We start from the raw sequence: 23170 nt of genomic DNA on the forward strand, positions 1-23170 counted from the left end.
AGTGGATTAAGTCTAACAGTGTGCAACATTTCAATAAAGCGACTTTATAGTGAAAAGTTTGATCAGTGTTTTCTAAACACTTTTGTAGTGCAAATGTGTGATCTGTTTGCCCGAGCCCACAGATAATTTACATATTAAACTAAAATCAATAGTTCTATTGAGTGTATAGAACACGGGGTCACAGGGGGTCACTCCTCTGGCCTTTCTGCTGTCATCCAAGTTAGCAAATAACCAAACTTATCCAAGTCATTCCTCCTCTCAAGTGAGCATCAATACATGCAGCTGCACATTCATCAGAATACCACTCTTACATGTTGTTCCAGTGGACCTTATGGTGTGCATTAGCACACCTGTATAAACTGCTTAGACATGAGGAAATTGTACCTTTAGAATGCATACAATGAATTATTCAGTATGTCATCTGCTATCTGGGGTGTGGGGGAAAAAAGACACTTCTCTGGTATTAGGCTGTAACCAACTGGGATATTTCTCCACACGCAACAGAAAATTGATGGAGCTATTCCCTGGTAATAGAAAAGGTAGATGACCAAAGAGCTTGTTTCAAAGTTCCTGCTCAATTATTATGACCACCATATGTGTAGCTGTAGCATATGGAACTGGTCAGCAAATACGGAAAACTGAACACTTACAGGATGGAGGCTCTATTCACACAATTTGTTAAAATGAATACGAAAAGACAAATCTGATAGACTACAACTTAGTGCAGCAAGGAAAAGAAATGACTTTTTTTCAGTATATGCAGCGAACATTATCCAGTTATCATGTGCTAACTGAAAAACATGGCTCGCTTCCCGTATATAAAGTCATGGAATTACAAAGTAAAACCTCTCGGTTTTGAGGTCTGCACTGTATTATATTTATCAAATCAAATATCTTGGTGGCAAATACCACAGCACTGAACTGCTCCCCTGTCTGCAAGCACAATAATGAGAGTGAGTGTACTAAATAGTGTCTGGCCTTTGCAAATAATTAGTGCTGCCAAGTGCATATGGCTGTTTTGTGTTCAGGCACGTGTTTTGAGCAGGTCTAGGCTTTGCCAACGCAGCGCTCATGCTGCAAGAGACTTACCATATGGACAGCATTTGGGTTGTGGGGTAATACAAAGCATGTCAGGTGAAGGGATGACTTATGGGATGAGATTTAGAGCTGGTGGTTGTATATCACGCTCGGATATTCAAAACTTCCAAGACATTTCATGCAATTTATTTATTTATTTATTTATTTGTGATTGTGTGTCATCATTGCACTCTGTGAATAGGTTTCTAGCGCATAAAACATTTACCTCAGCTTGACTTCTTTTTTAATGCCCATTGCCTTTTTAAAAGATTTAATATTAGAGGTAGAAAGGCATGAACTCGGACCTTGGTTAAAAGTTAATACAATTTAATAAAAATACAAGCAAACTGCATTTACATCGCTGTTAAATTAAACATCATGAATTATTCCTTAACAGCACGATAAAGGACCTGCATATATGTGGTTTGTGACATATACGTGTGTGTCATAGGTTACTGGATCAAGGGAAGAAACAAATACTGCTGTGTCACGGATGGATGACATGAAATGAACTGTAAAGCAAAGATGCAATAATCGCTGTGCGGTTGTACTACCCTGTGTTACCCAGTGAACGCGATGTCTTTTGTCACATATTGTTAATGCCCTTTATGAGAGAAGGGGGGGGGGGTCGCCACAACAGAGCACCAGCTTAAAAGTACAGAAATCAGGTGAATAATATAAATAACAGTGCAGTTCTGTAGGTTTGGGAATGCTTTGAAAATATACACAACTGTGCATAAGGTTGGTTATTTGAATTAATATTGAACATCATTTCCCCCAAAAGAGATGGTCCTTATAAAAACAGCATGTTGCACAGTCACTAAGAATAACCAGAAAAGCTGCTGAATGTTGTGCGAGAGAGCTGTCAGGGAAATGAGAATTTCTTCTTTTAAAAAATGTGTGAAATCCAGCAGTTGAGATTTCGTATTGATCAGTCGCTGAAGGAACATCAGAAGTTTCAAGGACTTGGCGCTGGAAAGTTTAAGTTCATCGATTACACAAGTCATGCACACCAACTTGCAAGGAAGGAAGCTTAAGTTTATCACTAGCTCACTCTAAAATCTCCACACTACTCTTACCTCTGTGATGTAGTGATGGAGACCTGCACTTAGTTAGCATCAATCTGAGACTCAAGTAGGTCTTTGGGGCTCGCCATGAATGTGAAATGAGAGGGTGCTTAAATGTACATTTAGACATGCATCTTAAAATCATCAGTATTTCACGACACACCTTTGTTCATTTTCATTTGGTAATGGGAAGAGTGAACAGGTGTTCCCATCTACATAAAATCTGTTCAAGATCTATATGAATTTGTTTGACTTCATTTTACTTTATGTAATGTATCATTACGATCAAACTGACTGCTGCTCCAAATGAGTCTGTTCTCACTAGGTGTGTATAATGTCAGGTTCTCAAAATTTAGGATTCATCTTTTTTAGAAGTTAAGGTCAATTTTAAATTCACGCTACTGAAAAGGAGAAATAGTTAAAATGGCCCTAATCCTAACCCCTTATCTACTTCGGGGTTGCAGTGGGGCTGCAACCTAATCCAGCTGTGGTAGGGCAAGAGGCCTAGTACATCCAAAAATGATATTCTTTAATATTTTGTTGGCTCAAGAAAAAAAAAAAGACTGAATTTTCTGGTAAGCTGTCTTTTTGTAGAAAGATAAATGACTAAGCCATGTATAAGAAACACATTACCAGTTACCCAGTAGAATAAATCCAACTTCTAGGAGAATCATTTTTTACTTTTTCTAGTTAGAGAGCTCCCGGCTGCAAATACATGCAGCATAGGTGTGATAAAGGGTATAAGGATGCTGAATTAATAGCAAATACAATATATACAGAGGGAAGCATTTAATTATTTTTTTGGTAGGTAAAAGACCACTTAAGGCTCTCATATTGGAAGAAGATAAATGTGCTTCCATTCCAGTGGGGCTTTTGCCCAGGACTAGGAAGTGTACTGTAACCGATAAGACAAGAAAGCCCGGAGGAGGAGCCATATTTTCAGTAGCTGTAAGTGTGAGCTCATATTGTTTCTACCTGCTGAATAAAAGTGTTTCTGGTTGACTTCTTTAGCACTTGACACTTTTTTATTCTCTCAGTCTATTTTTTTCAGCAAAGTTTCAAAGCCTCCACGTTCTCACATTTTGATGCTTTACTCTTTGTGCTTAGGTTCGTGCATAGTCCAAAGAAAAATTGCAGGTCATGGTGAAATTCACAGCAACACAGGTGATCTACCTTACCTTTACTTGAGAACAGTACTGCCAGTCAGCTCTGCCTGCTGGTTCCCGAACGTTCAGTCCTCATCAATTTTGCTAAAGGCCCGTCAGGCCCCTCAGCAGCTAGGCTGCTATCTAAATCCAAGCTGCAGTATTATCAGCTGCATGCTTCTCCACCCCCACCCCCCATGTTGCATTAGTTTTGCAGGAGAGTCATGGAAAGCATATTAGACTAAACAAAAACTACAGCAAAATACAGTTCAAAGTTGACTTTAGTAAGAAAAAAGAAAACATGCCTGTTAATTTTAGATGCTTTGAATGGAAACCTCGAGTCGATTCACTAGAATACGTCTGAGAAGCACTGCGTTGTGTGGTCTTAAAGAAATACTGACCCAGCTATATTTAAAGTAAATGGATCCCCAAGATTTTACTTACCCTATTAATATTTTGATCTTCTAAAAGTTCTTCTTCATACATTTGATGTTTCCCTCCTCAGATATATACAACTATTTACCATTTTGCAAATGCAACATCTATTTTTAATTTTATCCCTAATGGGTAACAGCCAAAATGATGTAAGGTTGTGTATAATACTTTTGACTTTAAACATGTTACATTTTCCTTCAGCTTAGTTGGAGGCTGCAGAATGTGTGTGTAAATACAAATTGACATATTATGTAGTGAAGGGGAATTCATTACCAGCTATTTACCATGTCCACATACATGCCCAGCAGTTACAAAGAACACGCAATGTTCCCGACTTTCAGCTCTTTTTTGGTCTCTACCAGCTCACCACTGTGATTCCCAGTTGCTGTGTTCCTTGACTTTTTTAGAAACTGATGACTTAAAGTAAAGCTGAAAGCTGGAAAACCAAAAACAGCAAGCTTAATATTGACCCAGGTTATTTCTATAGCCTCCACCTACCACTGCTGCTGTCAAATGAAAGTATAATCCAACCCCTCCTGTAACACTTTGTCACCATGATGAAAGTATCCTACAAAAAACTTCAACAGCATTAGACACACTGCCAACACATCACTGGTCTCCTTACACCTCCAACCTCACCTCTTACACCTCAGCAACAGAGCGTCATGCACGTACCGTTGCTCATTACACCTCCTCAATCACCCCTTAAGTAACTTCCATTTAGTGAGCAATACAGTACTTTTAAAGTCTAGTACTATGACACAATAGCCCTAAACAAGTTATGTGTGTACGTAAGTGCATATGTGATTTTGATTGATTGATTGATTGATATACCTTTATTAATCCCACAAGGGGAAATTTCATGTTAAGGCTGCCGACCTATTGCACGCAATGGCGGCACCATCTTACCCATCCGACCATACATACATTACCCAAACATCACATGGGGAAGACAGGTCAGAGGGGTATAACATGGAAAAGCACAACATGAGGAAAGATAAGGAGAAAAAAATAACTCCCCCCAGACTGAGCTCCAACAGGGAGATCAGTTTGAGAACAGAAAAAAACCCACCTCTGCACATAGCACATGAAAAAAAACTCTTAATACACCAAAGAACACATGACAAGCAACAGGGGTGGGTAAAGGGTGAGAGACAACCAATGTAGACAGTACATCCGGGCCTGCAGCCTATGCGCTGGTCTCCTTGATCCACCGTCAGCATCGAGAGGGAATATGTTGTTGTATGTTGTTTTTGTGCTCTTCCCCAGTGTATGCTTCTTCTTTGCTTCCTGTCAGACATATCCAGTGTTTTCTGAATTACAGTCTCTCACATCGCTGTGGAGGAATTCTGACCAATTTTGTTTTACAACATTGTTTCAGTTCATTGAGGTTTGCAGACATTCATTTATGCAGAGCTCTCTTAAAGTCCCGCCACAGCATCTTAATCAGTTTGCAGTCTGGACTTTGACTGGGCCATTGACACGTTGATTCTTTTCTTTTTCAGTCGTTCTGTGTGTAAATTTGCTGTTGTGCTTCAGATCGTTGTTCTCTTGTATTACCCAATTTCAGCCATGTTGTCAGACAGATGGTTTCACATCTGTCTCTAGAATACTTTGGTATACAGAGGAAACCATGCTTGACTCAATGACTGCAAGCTTCCCAGGTTCTGTGGCTCAAAAAAAAGTCCAAATCATCACCACATCACTAATTTGTTTAAGGGGCCCAAACAACTTCACTTTGGTCTTGTCTAACCAAAGGACACTGTTACAAATTTCTTATGGTTTCCAGGAAAACCCCCCCCCAAAATGGTTTACTGTCCTGAACTTTCACATTTAGCATCTTAACTGAGCCTTCAGTCTCTACGATGTAGTTATTGAGATTTCTCTGTGCATGCATGGTCTAACCATTGGATGAATTTGCTAGGACCTCCACCTCCCAGATGACTGGCATCTGTCTTGAATGTTTTCCACTTTTGAAAATTTGTTTTTACTGTAGAATAAATCTTCATTGATTGCTTCTTTAAGACCATTGCTGATGTTTTTCCTCTTTGCCCTTGTGTTAACACACAAAAGACCTACAAACCACCAAAACCTATGTTTTTAAAGAGGTGCTCACACATGCTGATTATCAGTTAATCAAGTGGTTTTGATAAGCAGAAACTCACTGCCACTTACCCTCTTAATTACTACAGAAGCAGTAACAATGTCCTTAACTTTTCACAGGACTGTACACGCAAAGGTTTGGGGACACCAAGGTCTATCAAATACAGACCATGTATCTTTGTAATTGGTACAAAAAGAGAAAAACATGCTGTAAATCATAAAAAAATAATATCCCATTTGATTGTTTGTTTGTTTTGTTTTTTTGAGAAATGTTGCTGGCTAAATAGTTGAAAAACAAATTCTTTTGATCTTTTTTATGCTTTCTGTGGCCCCGTGGTTGCTTTGGTACTATAAGCAGCCACTTAGTTCAGTCATGCCTCAGGCTAACTGAAACTGTCGACATTAAAACATGTCACCACTCTGAGTAATATGGGAACAATGTGAAAAAGATTAAAGGTTCATGTTTTGATATCAACATCCCACTTCATTACAATCTTAATAGGGGGTTTGACGCCTCCTTTATTCTTATGGACCTTAAAGCGTTAAGTTTTCCACCAAGTGTAACTGAAAAGTATAATCAGACATTAATCTGCTAGTCATATCAGCATTTCTTTTCCTTCCTGTTCGAGCATCTTCAAGCATCAAAATTTTAATATGCAGCATGAATGGTTTATGTCTATTTTTTCCACTTCATTGTCAGTGACTTTCAATTTGTAACTTTTGTACCTTTCATTCATGCCACATTAGTGATGCTACTCTGGTTTCTAGCCTGACCTTAAGTTAGAGTGAACCAAATTAAGTCTCTTGGCAATTCAGAAAGTTTTCAAAATGCATACATTTGTTTTCATGGATAATAATTCCCCTTAAGATGTTATTTATATAAATGAAAAAATATATATAAAATATAGAAGTGTATCTCGTTTCAAACATTAACAAAATCCACTTTACGAGGAAGAATTCACGGGATTTACACAAACACCACTGGAGTGTGAATCCCACAAGAAAATTTCAGTATAAAATTGCTGTAATTTTATATCTAAATTGTTTACATATAATTTCTATTAAGTATGTTTACTACATGTTAGACAGCTCAGCTGTCTTAGTGCTGGTCTAAAAACATTATTGACTCCAAAAAACTTGAACTGACTGTCAGAGGAAAAAGGAAAATTGATGTCCACATACACAACAAACAAATCTCATTCTGTGACTAATTCACAAATTGCCTTGAGACCAACACAAAAAGATCTGTCAATACATTCTATTGCTGGATTTCTTAGTACAAGTTTGTTTTTCTCTCACCTATAATTACTTTTCTTGCTTCCCCAACATGCACAGGTGTCACATATAGTTATGCATGTGCCTAGTAGGAGCCGGCATCTTTTTGTTGTAATTGATGTATTCTTAAACAGAACAACAGACCCCTGAGCTGAAGCTTACCTTTGGTGAGCAAATTGGATATTTATTGAAAAGATCCTTAGAATTCCTCACCATTAGTGGATATAAGGGGAATATACTGTTCAGTCTGGTTCAGCAAGTGCTTTGATGGGCCTGGTTGTACTTCCCATTACTTTCATGAGAAAAACAGGCTACACTACACAGAATATAAAGCACTATAACATTAGAAAACACATTTGCACTCACTGGCTACTCTTATGGATGCACCTGTTCAACTGCATTCGCCAATCACATGGCAGCAATTCAGTGCATTTAGGCATCAGAATAGGAAAGAAAGGTGATGTAAGTGACTTTGAACATGATATGGGTGTTGCTCCCAGACGGTATTACAGAAACTGCTGACCTACTGGGATTTTCTCACACAACAACAATCTCTAGGACTTACAGGGAATGGTCAGAAAAAAGAGAAAATATCCAGTAAGTGGGAAATCTCTGAGCGCTAGAGCTCAGAAGACAATAGCCACACTGCTTCGAGCTGATAGGAATGCAACAGCAATTTAAATAACCACTCTTTATAACCAAGGTAGTCAGAAAGGCATCTATGAATGCACAACACATGGAAATTTGACCACACTGAGAGTTACTCCTGTCATCTAAGAAGAAAAACCTAAAGCTACATTTCAAATGGGTTCACCAAAACTGGACTATAGTAGATTACAAAAATCATTGCTTTGTATGATGTACCTCATACAAAAGCATCAATTCATCCTACCACATATCAGCAGTTCAGGCTGGTGGTTGTGTAGTAGTGTAGGGAATGTTTTCTTGGCACACTTTGATCCCATTAGTACCACCTGAGGATTATTTAAATACCACAGCCAACCTGAGTATTGTTCCTGACCATGTCCATGACCCTTTACACCCACAGTGTACCCCTGTTCCAGTGGGGGCTTCCACCAGGATAACGTGCCATGTCACAAAGGTCAAACTGATTTCTTGAACATGACAATGAGTTCATTGTACTAAACTGTTTCAACAGTCACCAGATCTCAGTACAACAGAGAACCGTTTGGATGTGGTGGAACTGGAGATTCACACCATGGATGTGCAGATGATGCATCTGCAGCAAAATTGGTGATGGCATCATGTCAATAAGAACCAAAGACCCTTTTTTAATCTGTGCCATGAAGCAAAAGGAGGTCCAACCCATTACTGCCAAGGTTTATCTACAAAAGAAGTTGCCAGTGACCGTATTAAGATTTTAATGATCGGTTGAAAAGAACATTTTCCCACTGCGCAAAGTGGCGTCAGAGTGCCGTCTTTTATATGTATATTTGTGGACGTCCAATTTTAGTCCACTGAAAGGGTTGTTTTGTAACGCCAGGTGACGTTTTGTTACATCTATCAATAGACCTCCATGTCTATTTATAGTCCAAATGTAGTCATCTTTTCAACGTCAAATTTAGACTCACTTCTGTGGTACCAATTTTTCCAGAGGGTGGAGGATGTGTTTTCTATATGCTACCAGTTAATTTTTCTGTAGCTATGTTTTTCACCTTTGTATGCATTTCCAGTTATCATTTGCGGCTGAGGCAATCAAATGACGTTATTAGAAAATGATCTGGAACAGTATCCCACCTTCTGATATGGGACTAAATAATAAGAGTTATGTGTGAAGGAATGCAAAGTGATCAGCAGACAACTCCAAGATTGACACTAAAACAAAAGTGAGAAGCTGCACGGTGGATTAAGAGCAGAAATGTGCACAATGGCCTCACAGGCAGTTTGCAAAACGTGCACAATGACAAAGGCTGTCGAGCAGATAGTCGAGTTCATACATACACACTTGCACAAACTTCTCGTACTAAAACAGGATACTAGTAAAGCTGACCACATATCATGCAAATGCTCTTTTAAAGTTATTAAACCCATTGCACTCCTATCAAAATACTTTAACCATTATTATTTTACATTTTAACATGGATTTCAATGTTTTAAATATTTCAACACATTTTAATAAGTGACCGTTTTAAACTTGTTACAGACAAATAAGTTGATTAACTGGAATAAATAAACCAGTTAAAGAAAAACAGGAAAATGTAAAATAACAAAACAAACCACACGTACCGAGTAAATCAACATTTATTAATCATGTAAATTCCCTGCACCTGTCATTAGACGTCCACATGATGTCCAAAAAAATTACCCAGTCCAAAGTTCAAATGTTGAACGTCATATAATGTCATGGTTGGACATCCAAATTGTGGACCTAGTTTGGACATCGTATAGATGTGCAGATTTGGTCATGGACCGATGGACTCATTATAGACATGACCTGCACGTCTATCCAACGTCCAGTGTTAAGTAGGTAACTATTACTGTTTACTATGTGACTGCCACTCTGAATATTAAATTTTAAAAAATATCCAACATATTGTTTGTTTCTATTTATTAATCTTGTTTCAAACTTTTCCTGTCCCAGAAGAAACCAAATCTGAAGAGCTTCGTTTGAACTACTACTGTTGTTTATTCACAGACATGACAGAGAAATGTTTCAGTAAGTATTGCTGGCTATTAGTCTCCTCTATAAAGCCAAAAATATCTGAAGTAAAAAACAGAACATGTAACATTTCAGAAGCTAGGGGTGCAGACGTGTAGCTGCCAACTGTTTTGCAAAACTGTTAATCCAGCTCAAGGCAGATAAAATCTTACTGTTAAGTTGTACAGTGAATGGCATATGAAGAACTCATAGCACATGTCACAAGGCTACCAATAATGTGGGTATTAGATAGTTTTTGCTATCCACTGGTAAGTTTTTGTTTGAATGTGGAGATGAACTCAGATCAGGACAATTCACATTCAATATGCACTTTGTGGACGTTCTGCCTCAGGCAAACCAAACCCTTCTTACCTCCTACCCCCTGCATTTCAAATGCACAACACCGACCCTCGTCCATTTCTCCCTCTATTCCTTCACATTAAAAATGCTGCTGTGCTCAGTCTAGTGGCACATGCTGCCAGGCTTGCCGTGCAGTGAGGTTTAACAGCAAATACACTTCACTCTTTCACTAAATTCACGCGGCGTTTGCAATAGTTTATTGTAGAGTTTGGAAATCAACAATGGAGGCAGTGGGATGAGAAAAATCTTCAAATTAGACTCTTATATAGGATTATACTTATATGTATCACAAACTCTCAAAGCTACGATGGGGGGGAAAAGCATTTACCTTCCTGAAGAGTAGATTCTAAGTACAACACTACACCTGCGATTTAGTACATTTACATAGTGGACTCACATATTGCTGCGATTCTGTGGCTTAGTGGCTTTTCTCCAGCAGACAGACATTAAGTCTGGTTAGTCCTAGAAGATTGACCTTTGAAGTGCACATTGAACTATAAAGCAAAGCAGATGATTAAATCAGAAAGCTGTCTTAGCTTATCATTATAACAGTGAACACAGAGAAAATAAAAATCAGGATTACCGCTGCACTGCACACAAGGAGAAATGCCTATTGACATTATTGATTATGAAACCACCAAAGAGAGTCTTTTAGGCACAGCCTCTTTCATTATGTAAAATATTGCCTTTGTCTCTTCACATCATTACTTACAGGATTACATCCAGTTGACCGACTGTAGCCTTTGAAGGGCTTTAATTTCTCTGGGCACTTTTGTGTTTGATCAGAAAACTTGGCATTTTGGATACCCAGCATTTGAGTACTCAAACTGTCTTGTAGCAGCTGCCAAGACATACCCGAGCTGTGAACATACTCTGATCATAAATGGGGGGGGGGACCTAGAGGACATGAAAAGCGACGCTTGTTGTTGTTTCAAATAATGGCTTAAAATACCCTTGATGCTCAATTAACTGTAGCCGTAATGTGATTTAAGTGAGATGCAAAAGGCCTGAGGGCAGCCTGAGGTGCCCTGGCAAATACATGTTTGAAACTTGTTTAAGTGGACATAATAGAACAACAATTACTTGAGTGAACAAATGTCTTGTTCACTCATGCTCTTGAGTCCATTCAGCTGCAAATGTGAAAAGTACAAAGGAGAAAGCTGAACAACTTTAAAAAGGTGAACATGACGAAAAATGAATTTATGTATGAAATGAGGTATTCACATTATAACTCTGGAACCTTGAGAATCTTTAACTAGAGTTTGAAAAAGACTAAACTATGCATGAGTTAAAATCAATGAGTTTTGATTAAGTATTCAATTCTCTGTATTTGAAATCAATCAGAAACAGATTCAGTTCTCTTTATGCATATCTCTTTAATCAATGCTTTCTTTGGGGAAGAGGCTGATTATATGACCACATCTAACAAGATATATCGGAATCGCCGCACTGTATTAAACATGACTTTAGGGTTTAACGAAGAGAAAACGGGTTAAATTAAAAAAAACAGTTTTCTTTTTACAATTTTGTTTGTAGCAAAGCACTCTGTATCATAAATATCTAAAAGACACAAGACACGTGTTTGAACGATTTAACCAGCGCCGGGGTTTACCGCTTGGAAACGGGTAGATGTTATACATTTTAATTTGTGCATTTTGCTATGATTTCTTTATGATACAAGTTGTGCTATTAGGGATTTTAGTTATTTTTTTATTAAAAAAATTACCACTTTTATATGGACACAAACTGTTGTAGTCATGTGATATTAGATAAAAGCTCTCCTGGATGAGTGTGCAAGGATACACAGAAGCCTTGGTGTGTCCTGCAGCGGTCTGGGCTTGATTCTGCCTCAGGCCCCTTGCTGTATGCCACCTCCCCTCTCTGTCCACCTACCTTTTCGCATGTCTCTGCTGGCTTTGTCAAACAAAGACTCAAAAGGCTTCCCAGCCACATTTAAAGACAGTATCGTGTTTTTCACACTTGGCCTTTTAAGCTTTTATGTACACTGACCATTTTTATCTTATTCTCTGCAGGGCTGCTTCCAAGTGTGGATTAGAAAGAGGCGTCAGTCCCCCTCCACTGTCTCCTTTGCTGCCACAAACAAACATTTTGCCTGTCTTGTTTCGAAGTTGCTTGCATGAATACAGCTCTGCGCATCCTTGCAACACTTCCCTCCTTTATCCTATTCTCATTTTCTCATCCTAGATTGCCCTTGATTTTTCAGGGCTTCTCTATTTCACCTCCCTCCTCTTTTCGCTTCCTTTCTCCTCCTTCTCTTGCAGCAAATCCCTTGCTTCTTCCACCTCTTCACCCACTGCTGCCTGAAGGTTTTGAGAAATTGTTACATAATGCACTTCAAATTATCACAATGCATGCATTATGGATACGGGTGGGGTGGGGTGGGGGTGGGGGGTTGTGATACGGCAGACACTACAGGATTTGATAAGGAGTAAAGAAATGAAATTAACAATCAGTTGCTTTACAGATTAAATGGGTCAATCTATCATGTTCATGGTTATTGAGATTAAAGGAGATTGTTCTGTCAGTTGCTTAGTGCGCGTGCGCGCGTTCATGCAAACTACTGAATCATCCCCCATCTCAGCACCAAAGTACTGATAACAGCTGGGTGATTCTGATGACACATGACAGTAGTTCTTACATTGTCTTGGCTGCGCCTCTGAAACACAACATCACTCTCCTACTTTCCATAGCAAGGGATTTCAGTCCTGTTTGTCTCTTATCTAAACACTGGACTGTCTTTCTGTATTTCATAGCCCGTGTCCTTATCATTTTTCTGTTTTTGAGCTCTTTCTAAACCGCTCTTTCCTTTCGCGTCTCTCTCTCTCTCTTGCTTTCTGTCTGCTTGCTGCTCTCCATCTAGCTGGTCTGAGCTCCTCCTGTTTCCTTTATCCAGCTGTCTGCGTTCAAGGGAATTACAGAATTCATGCTTCACCCAAAAGAGACAGGACAGTGCCTGGGCACAGCTCTGGCAGAAGTAGATTCCCAGAGCACTTAATGCTGCAGAAAACATCCCCAGCAGTCATGTCCAACCTTCACTTCTGCCTAAATACTCACTGAGTCGGACAAAAAAAAAGAAAAAAAAAGAGAAACAGAGAATCCGAATGATGAAAGAATTATATGCCAAAGCCCAGCACACATACAGAAAATCCCCCGAAGCCCCATAGGCACTCTTTATAGATCAGTGGTAACTCGTCTCCCCTATGGATTCTACTTGAAATTACATGAGGAACTAGACTTAGTGGCTAATATTTGTCACAATGGGATGTAAGATGCATGTTTCCAAATAAGTTAATATAAAATAAACAAATTATTTCAAATAAAAATAGCAACAGAGTTTTGCATCTAAAATCTTCCCTTAATCTTTTTGAGCTACAGTTTAACATTGCCCCGTTTTCATCTGCTCTGTTATCGCTACCTCTCTGCCTGTTTTTCACCAGCTTCTCTGTTGTACAGGTTCCATTAGGGTGGTTGGGAGAATGCTATGAATCTACCTTCAGCTGTCTGCCTTTTCAGAACTTTCTTTTTTCAAAATCTGTACTCCAGAAAGCTGAGAAAGCTTCTCAGGATTAAACAAAATCTGATTGAACTGACAACCTGTTCAGCTTGCTTATCTCCTGTTTTGATTTTAATGAATTAAAATCAAACACCCAAGTGCCCCCATGGCAAAAAACCTTGGTTGGATGCATAAATTATGAGAGGAACGAAAATGAGCCAAGGATCTAAAGATGCCTACTGGGTCTTGTTTGAAAAGAAGGGCCTAACTACTGTATTTTTTTAAAGCAATGAATGGAATATTAAAATCTATATAATCTTACGAGAGATGAGATCCTGGATCATAGTAAGGGAAATTTTACGTAGCTAAAGTTTTAGGTAGAAGTTAAACTGCATACTTTTATACGTACATTTGCCATTTCACTGGTAGAGTGTAAACTTAACCATGACCGGCACGATTTTATCAGGCTTTGATATTATTGTTGCACTTTATATTACAGCGTGGTAATGATGTGGTAATAGTGGAAGCAATAATGTAATAATAGGGAAATGGTAAGGTATTACCACTTAAATACCAATATATATAATAACCAAATAATGACCAAGTAATAGTAAGTCTAGTTTGACATGGTAAGCATTTTGTGGCTAACTAAATCTTTTAAGCTAGAGGAAAGAAGTATTGTTTATGTAATTAGAAGGAAATTAGCCATATATACATTCAAAGATGCTTAAATTCAATTTATCACTCAGTCATACTTACATTATATACCCTGATTACTTTTAGAGGGAAGCTGTACATTTACAATGTTAGTTTAAAAATTCAAATGCACAGATATTACCACTTTATTGCTTTATTAAATGAACATATATTTGTTTCAACATTACTTTCTCCAGGTTCTGACCTTGTATCACTCAATTAAATAATCTTCTATGTAATATTATTCTATTAAAACCATTTTTGTTATAATTTCCTATTTCCATGTTATTACTTTCTTGTTTCCACCTTATCACCCCACTAATAGCACATCATTGCTGGGCTGTAACAGAAAGTGTTACCCATCTGTGTATATGGGTGACATTATACATTGTTACCTTAGCCTTAATAGCTTCAGTAGTTATTATATGTGATCAGAGGCATCACAAGGTCAAAATGGCAAACATTTCAGTTCATTTCCAAAAAGCTTGCTGTGTGTGAGGTGAGACCACTACCATGTGCAAGTTTCCACAATACACAAGTAAGAATGTACATAGTGTTCTTCATAAAAGTCTGCTAACATAAGTGTGGAAGCAGTAGGTTATGGTTAAGAAACAAATGAAGCAGGAAATAAGGGCTATAATGAAGGAGCAAGCAAGTGTGTGTGTGTGTGTGTGTGTGTGTGTGTGTGTGTGTGTGTGTGTGTGTGTGTGTGTGTGTTTGCCTGCATTTATAATAACAATTTAAAAATGGTTATATTACATTTTCATATCTATTCTAAGTTGGATGATATATTTTGAAAATAACTGAATGCGTCACTGTGTGTTCATATATCTTAGCTTAATTCTCAGCATTTATCAAACAAATCACTTGTGAATGCATAATGGAACTCTTTTACTTTCTTCTTTGTACAAAAAGGAGGGATGTCAGTCTCAGTTCTCTTACAATCACCGTATGTCATAGCTGTTAACAGCCTATTGCTCAGATTGACATTAAATGCTCATCTGGTAACAATTATCAGTATAGACAGGACAGCAGGACAGCGTTAGTATTCAGAGAGACTGTCTGCAATAGTCTGCCAACAGCTGTATGTCCTGTCAAAATGTCTTTGCACAAGACACAGAAATCCCCCATACTTATTCAGTGGGAGACACTCTGGATTAAAGTGTCAGCTGAATGCCTAAAAATGTAAAGATGCGGAGTGTAGACTTGGGAACTGTCCAGTAAACTAAAAAGCTGAGGTTGTCCATTAGCAGCTTAACAGAAGTCCTCTCTCTGTCTCTCATCTTATTTCTTACATCACTCATGCAGACCTATTTGCAAACTTCTCAGACAACTCATAACCACTACATAGAGCATCTGCGCACCCATTTGTGGCCAAGTCCCTAATCATGGCCACAAAAACCGGTCAGCTCCAAAGTCAGGAAGACGTTTGCCTTTGCAGAAGTGTCTGAGCTTTCAAAAGTATCTCACAAGAGTAATAGTAAATTTACAGGCTTGACCTTTCTCTCTCTCTCTCTCTTAAAGTCATTCTTTAATCATTTTTTCATGTCTTATAATTGTAAAAACAGCCAACTACACCAAAGCTATGACAGAGCAGTAGTAGAAATAAGAATAAGAGTAGATGCAACACAGACAAACAGAAAGGCATAGAGTATATTGAGAGGTGGTTTGAATGCTTCAGCACCATCAAGAGGGGAGGGGACCAAAAGACCCAAGGCCATTCTCAATATGGTGTATGCCAAGTTCAGACTGGCATTCTTGGAACTTTAAGCTTGATGAGTTCAGCTTGGGAGTTCAGACTCCCAACAACATAGTTGTGAAGTACTCTATATGCAGTTGGAACAGCAGTGCTCTCGCTGACATTCCTGGCTCAGATGGGAGGCACTAGACTGCACTGCACAACTTGTTCCCGAGCTTTCATTCTTTTATTTCCTTAATATTATTTACATCTGGGTTTTTATTTCAGTAAAAATTCAATTCCTCCTGGCCACGGATGATATCAACCTTGCATAAATCTATATTTTTTTCCAGACATAATATTTTTCAGCTCTTATAATACATTAAAATCAGGAGACATACTTGGCCAGCTCACAGTTTTCACTTTTTTCATGTGTGTTTGAAATGATTGTGATGTTGGAAAATCTTCTCTTTTTTTCTGGATTTATAGTTCATCATCATTCATTCAGTATTCAGGAATACAAACTTGTAAACCACAGTGCCATTTAAAAATGTAATTGCACATATAGAGTTTGCATTCATGCATCCCTTAGCAGCACACCCAAACTTCCCTGTTTCACCATCAGCATTATGCAGTCACTGTGGTAGTCTTGGCCAGACCCATGCCAAAAATCCTGCACAATTCATTTTGGTTTCATATTGCCAAAAGTGTGTTGCCAATATTCATCAGGCTTCCTTTTATGTGCCCTTTGTGCCATTTTGTAAACAATGGCTTTCTTCTTGGGCACTGTGAATAGAGGTTGACTTCACACAGTGTAGACAAAATACCAATTTCCACAGTCCGAAGCACCTGCCCATGAATTTTTTTGATTCAGGGTTGTGTAAGCAGCAAATTGTGTGTGACAGCATTTTTAGTGGACAGCCTCAGCACCTTCTGGTAGCATGGCTGTTCTGGCTTCTGGTATCTGGCTCCCTGATAAGTCACCTTAGGTGACTGTGGATCTCAGGAGCTGTCCAACCATTGGCAGAGGCAACCATGATGTGATGTTGGAAAATCTCTGGGTTTTTCAGGACTGATATTCCATCTTAATTTATTCAGTATTCAGGTATACAAACCTATATACCACAGTGCCATTGAAAAATGTAATTGCATGCATGTCACACATGGACAAACATCCTCACACTTTGCTGATGCATTTATTATTTTTAAAGCCATTATTATATGAGCTACTAATTCAGTGATACAGTAAATATGTGGAATCAAATTACAACATTTATGAGCCTGACACCATTTTTCCATTGTTTCAGTGTAATGGAGAGTTTACAGATCCAGCTAACTTTCTGTGTAAAGCTGTACTTACAGAATAGAAGGCTCCGTATTAGTTTGTTCTTTCATATAAACACATGTTGATGTATGAGTTATGAGTATGCTGTGACCATAGCAGACAACTTTCCTTTCAGCATCTGATTTACTGTTTATAATTCTGCTTTTTCAAAAAGCATCTAGACTGCTGTCATGCTGTCTGTACTCTTACTTAACTGCTGTGCAAAGGTAAATAAAACTCATAAAGGTAACCTGCCTGTGTGCACATACATTCATTTCAGATTTCCACAGCAGCCATTAGTTTATAGTGGGATACCTGTCTGGGTGCAGAGGTTTTAATCTAACCTGGATACAGCTGCAAAATAAGAGCACCTCATTCATACATTGATTTGGACTGTACTTACATGTGCACACTTTTAAATGGACACTGACATAAGTTCACACGAGCACAAATTCAGACAAAAACACAGATTTAGACAGATTACAACTGGTTTTCACGGTTCGCTTCGATGTTTAGAGGTAGACTGAAAGCAAATTGTGTAAAACTGCACTGGGTAAAGGGTGTTTGCTTCCCCCAAGTATTAACTAAGGAATACTTAAGCATTATTTTTGTGCAAGCAGTGAGTTTTAGAACGTAGCAAGAGAGGGAATGAGAGAAGCAGGAGGAGATATGATGTAAATAAAGTCTCTTTGAAGAGAGTCTCTGTAATGTGTGATCCTGTCTAACACTCTTTGAAGGCTTGCAACACCTAAGTGCCTTCAAAGACAAATCTCAGGCGACAAAAGCCTCTGCCCCACACAAGTACAGCAGGCGCTTTTCCGTGCGAACACACACATTCCTACAAAACTGCACGATATTACAGTTACAATTTCTAGTTAACTGTATCTTCCTGAACAAGTGATTTCGTATGAATAAAAACTTTAGTTTTACTGGCTTGTGACTGTGTGCCTGTGCCACCTGCTTGTCCATACACAATAGCCAATGATGAGAGGGAGAAAGTTTAACATGGAGGTGCCTGAACAGACAAGACACAGAGATAATTGACAGGAAAGAAGTTAATGCGCAATCACTTCGCATTCCACACACGGACTGGTTGCATTAACAATGTGCTTCCAAGTTCTGATTTGTATGAATAGCCGATATCTTGATGCCTTTTCAGCCAAAGAATAATGAGTCTCTACTATACAATTTTCTATGGGGATGCATACATCATATACGTGGGTTGGTGAGAGCTAGTCGTCAATCACCAACCAAGCATCTTATGAAAAATTACTCTCGGCTGTCAGTATACTTTGTTCACTGCCACAGGGGAGACTTATGCAAAGCCATGACAACAATGACAGCAATCGTGCGCTACCCTCCTGCTCCTGCTGTGACTGTGAATATACCACTGTTAGGTCAGGTGTTTTCCCATCTAAACTGTCGAGTGGGTTATTTCAATCTACAGGAGCCATCCTTCGAGTTCACCATCGTGGGTTCAGTGTGGTTTTTGAACTGCTGAGTGGGCTGTCTCAGTTGAGAGAGATCAGCTTTAAGGCAGAAATATGCACCATGTGAGTGGCCAAAAAGAAGAAGAAAACAAAAATATATGGGAAGACTAACCCCCACCATCCAAGAATATCTTGAATAGAAATTAAGCAATTTTTAATCAAGCGTTTGATATATTGTCTTATGCTAGTGGGTGTACATGGGGAAATTGCTGGCATGTGATTAATCACAAGATGTGCCGACTGTCCTTGTACAAGCAGTTGTTGTTGTTGGAATTGTAGATGCGCATTTTATACAATTAAAGACTGACTATTAAACCATTTGGTGGGATCATGCCTCCTAGTCCCCCTTTTCCAGAAGATCCAAGCCATTTAAAAGCCTATGTGAGAGATTTCCACTGGACAAATGACAGTTAATGTTTTATTCTCACTGGGGGCACTTGACTGCATGCACTCACTGCAGATTTTCTCCCAAGTGTACACCAAAGACTGATCATGCTTTATATTCAAAAAGGTTCCATCAAAGTAATGCCTGAGTCACTGTGGGAAAACAGCAGAGATGAAGATATCCAACGTTTTCTGTGGTTACAGCGGCAGCCAACCTTCTCTTTAATAGGCTATAATCTCTGTTTTATTCTCTCAACAAGTGGGAAGCCTTCATTTTGATTATTTAAATCCTCTGAATGCTGCTGTCACTGTGTGTAAAGTTTAATAAGATAGTGATTATGAGGATATCTATAGGTCATGTTTTGCTAAAAGAAGTTATGCATGCTGGCACCCGACTTGTTACTTCTTAATTTTCTGAATTCTGCTTCTTAATAGCTTCAATAAATACATAACCTTGATAAAATTTAGCGCTATGAATCCAATGAACCTAACCTAAACCTCCATTTAAAAAAATTGAATCTGAAGACAGGGTTGCATTCAAATGCTCCAGTGATCACTGTGTCCATCTGAGTGAAAGAGAATACGCCCAAATGGAATAAGACACGTCTCCATGAGAAGCCTTCATTTCCACTCGTGGATATGAGGGCAACTTCATTACGTGTTTCAATGAAAGTTTGCAGTTGCTTTGATAAATCCTAAGGGTATTTTTCCTATTGACTAATAAGGGGAAAAAATGAGTCCTGGTTGCTTCCTACTGGCTGAAAAATAGTTGCTGATTTACAGATTATGCAAATAAATGCATATTTCCTGCCCTAATTGTTGCCTGATAAAGCACAAAATAGCCAGTCAGCACTGTGTGGCAGACTTCACTGCATAAAATATCCATCTTGGCAAGTTTTTAATATCAGTCTCATTCTTAAGCATTTTTTTAAAATTTCCATTAGAATAAAATATTAGTTTTCAGTTCACAAAACAAGCGTCTCAAGCTTGTAATAAATAGGGGGAATTAGGGAGAAACCCAGTCGCATTAAAAGTTTGAATGAGTCACTAAAAATTTGCAGTTATTCATTTCATTTATAATTGGCTGAATTAGAGGTCCAAGAGTACTTTTGTCCTGCATGCAGAGGCGTCTACATGATAATTTATTACATTCGCAACAAAATAAGTTCATCAACACCATTATAGCAAGCTTTTCAGAGGGACTCCTCTGCTTATTAACCAGCCCTTTCATAGTAAGTGTGACTCAGAGTGCCAGTGAACTTTACTAGTAGAGCGTGTAAGTGTGGGAAAAGTGGGATGCCAGACTGTCAGAGTAGCTTTAACAGTGCAAGCTATCAATAAGAGCTCTGGTGGCAGCTTAATTCATCTTACAAGACATTTACTTGAACATACTATTCCCTAACTTGAAGCACAGGTGAAATCTGTGCCTGTATCATTTCTGTGCCCATCTGCACCTACTGTAAGCATCCTGTCCATATGCCTGGCAGCTTTTAATCAGCATCAATGTATTAACTAAGCTTTACTAAGGTGTTTAATTTGAAATCAAGTTAAAAATCCAAAAGTAGGAATCAGTTTAAATTGGACAGTACCTAATGTCAGTTCAGTTTAGTCACTGATTTTTATATATATTTTTTAAGGTAAAGCATATAAAGTGCACAGTTTACTAGAGTAATTTCTTTTGTTGTTGCTCTGATGGCAGTGGCACGGTGAGGCTAAGTGCTCTCTGAGGTCAATGGGTTAAAGAAATGCGCAGAAGCAGCCCGAGATTAAGAAACGTGCGGGGTGAAACAAAAACAAGATTTTATATAACCAGTGTTCACCCCCGAGCAGATGTCACACTCAGCATTGCCTACGTAACCTACATCATTATGCAAACTCTCGCTAGACTACAGTAAGTTACATCTTTTCCATCTGGGTAAATGGCGAAGTATTGTTAGTTCTGTGATCACTGATCATGTGGTTTGACTTTGTGCGACCTTTGCGTCCATTCAGACTATCGGAATTGGGGGAAAAGCTCCTACCCGCGTTCCTCAGCTTGCGGTTCCTGAACACCGAGATGATCACCAGCAGGTTCCCCAGCACGTCAACCACCGTGGTGAAGATCAAAACACTGGCCAGGATTGCAATGACCCAGGCGGGGCGGGCGGTCCCCTCTGTGGCCAGGGTGCGATCTAGCTGCCCCAGCCGTGGCTCTGTCCGGTTCTTTACAAGTGTTAATGTGTCCGGCATCACTGGCCCACAGCCCGAGCTTCTTTTGAATCGCCGCTGTAAATTTATGTCCCGCAGGTACCGTCGGTACCGGCGTGTCCTAAACGAAACATTAAGCGCACCCTTTCGAGTTCCACAAGAGCCCAACGAGAGTCTGCCACTTAAAGGCGATGGGAATGAATTGCCGGGCTATTGTGTGGGAATCACGTGTGGCATATAAAGTTACACGTACTCTCGGCTCTTTCTTATCTTCGCACAAAAGTCATCCATCCACGTGCCACGGGCAGCTCGGACACGCGGCGGTGCCACACCTCCTCTCTGGCAATGAATGCAAATTATTTGTCGTTCAGAAAATAGTCCTCCAGATAAGGTCCAGTCCATTCATATTTTAAATCTCCATCCTCGTCAAGTGTCCCCGGGTTGCTGGCTGGCATCTCTAAGTCTCCTGCATGTGCCCACGCGGGAAAGAAGAAGGCTATTTCTTCAGATATATATTTTAAAAAAAATGTCAAATCATCGCACCGCCGACGGAATCCTTCTCATTTAATTTGCTGTTCTGGGAACACACGCGTGAACATATTGCCTTCCCTGACCGTCTGTGTTGTCCTTGCCATGCTCTGAACTACGACGCAACCGGCGCTGTCCGTGGCGAGGCGGCACTGTGGCAAAACATCAAATCCACAGACTGAGCACGGAGAAGACACGGCTTCACAAACAACGTTTGTGCCTTCCACTGGGCTTTATGCGCCTCTCCATTTCTCACACCTCTTGCCGTCTTTGACTTTCTCTCTTCATCTCCTAACCTACTTTGCCGAGGCATGCGTGCAAACAAAGATTTTCCCTCATTTCCCCCTCTGCCTATCCCCAGCGTGACATCCCAGAATCTGTCTTTGATCTCAGCACAATACTTGGTGGTGCTCTAAGTGTACACACAGCGGTGGGTCGGCATGGGAAGTCCAGTCAGCACACACAGACTTGTGTGAGGCATGCGTCGTAGTCAAACGACAAATTTGAAAATGTAATGATTGTTTTTTCTTTGTCTGAAGTTATTCGTTATGCTGTTGGCTTTTAGGGTATTAAAATTAGCATTTTCATGCAGCTGGAGCCAGGCTATATAATTGAAGCCTTTCATTTGCAAATACAGTGCACTATTGATTGAACCAATATCCTTTAGTAGTGTCTCTGCTGAGTGCCACTTATGGACTCTAAGCTATAATTCACTTTGTACACAGTGCAGTAACAGTAAATGGAGGTTGCAGGCTAAACCCATTCATCCTTAACACGGGTAACTGGTTGCAACAGTGCAGTCAGCCTCTCCATCAGATCTGGTGGATTCATATGTCATCAATACTTGTGGTGACACATTGAGGACAGTGCCATTCCACTTGTTTAACTCTTCACTGCTGGGCGAATGGATGACCCTGATGCCCTCAAGCACAGCAGCAGGAACAGATTAGAGCAGCCCAGTGTCATCCTCAAAGCAGTATGATGAGTTCCACATGAGCCTGATGTGATGACCAGGAGACAGACAGCTCTGGCAAGTGAGGTCAGGGCACGCAATCATATGCTTTGAGTATGGAAATAAACTCGATAGAAGGGACAGTGACTGAATGAATTTATAATATTACTCACACCAGGAAAAAAAATCTATAGCCTTGATGGTACAGACCACAAAACATCTAAATCTCCTAATTGAAACTGCAAATCCCCGATAAGACTGTGCTGACTGTGCTTCACAGACTTCTGAATCTCAAG

The 23170-nt window shown here is 39.4% G+C and overlaps 1 protein-coding gene across 1 annotated transcript in view; it reads right to left on the bottom strand.

Moving 5' to 3' along the window:
* mtnr1bb (melatonin receptor 1Bb) overlaps positions 1 to 22665 on the bottom strand; it is a 44610-nt gene extending 21945 nt beyond the window's left edge. Inside the window, exon 1 of the mRNA XM_003446809.5 lies at positions 21229 to 22665. Within this exon, the coding sequence (XP_003446857.1) occupies positions 21229 to 21436 (208 nt within the window). The 5' untranslated portion in view covers positions 21437 to 22665. The remainder of the gene's footprint in view (positions 1 to 21228) is intronic.
* Between the last annotated feature and the right edge of the window lie 505 nt (positions 22666 to 23170).

Source organism: Oreochromis niloticus, linkage group LG10 (genome assembly GCF_001858045.2).
Source record: "Oreochromis niloticus isolate F11D_XX linkage group LG10, O_niloticus_UMD_NMBU, whole genome shotgun sequence".
NCBI lineage: Eukaryota > Metazoa > Chordata > Actinopteri > Cichliformes > Cichlidae > Oreochromis > Oreochromis niloticus.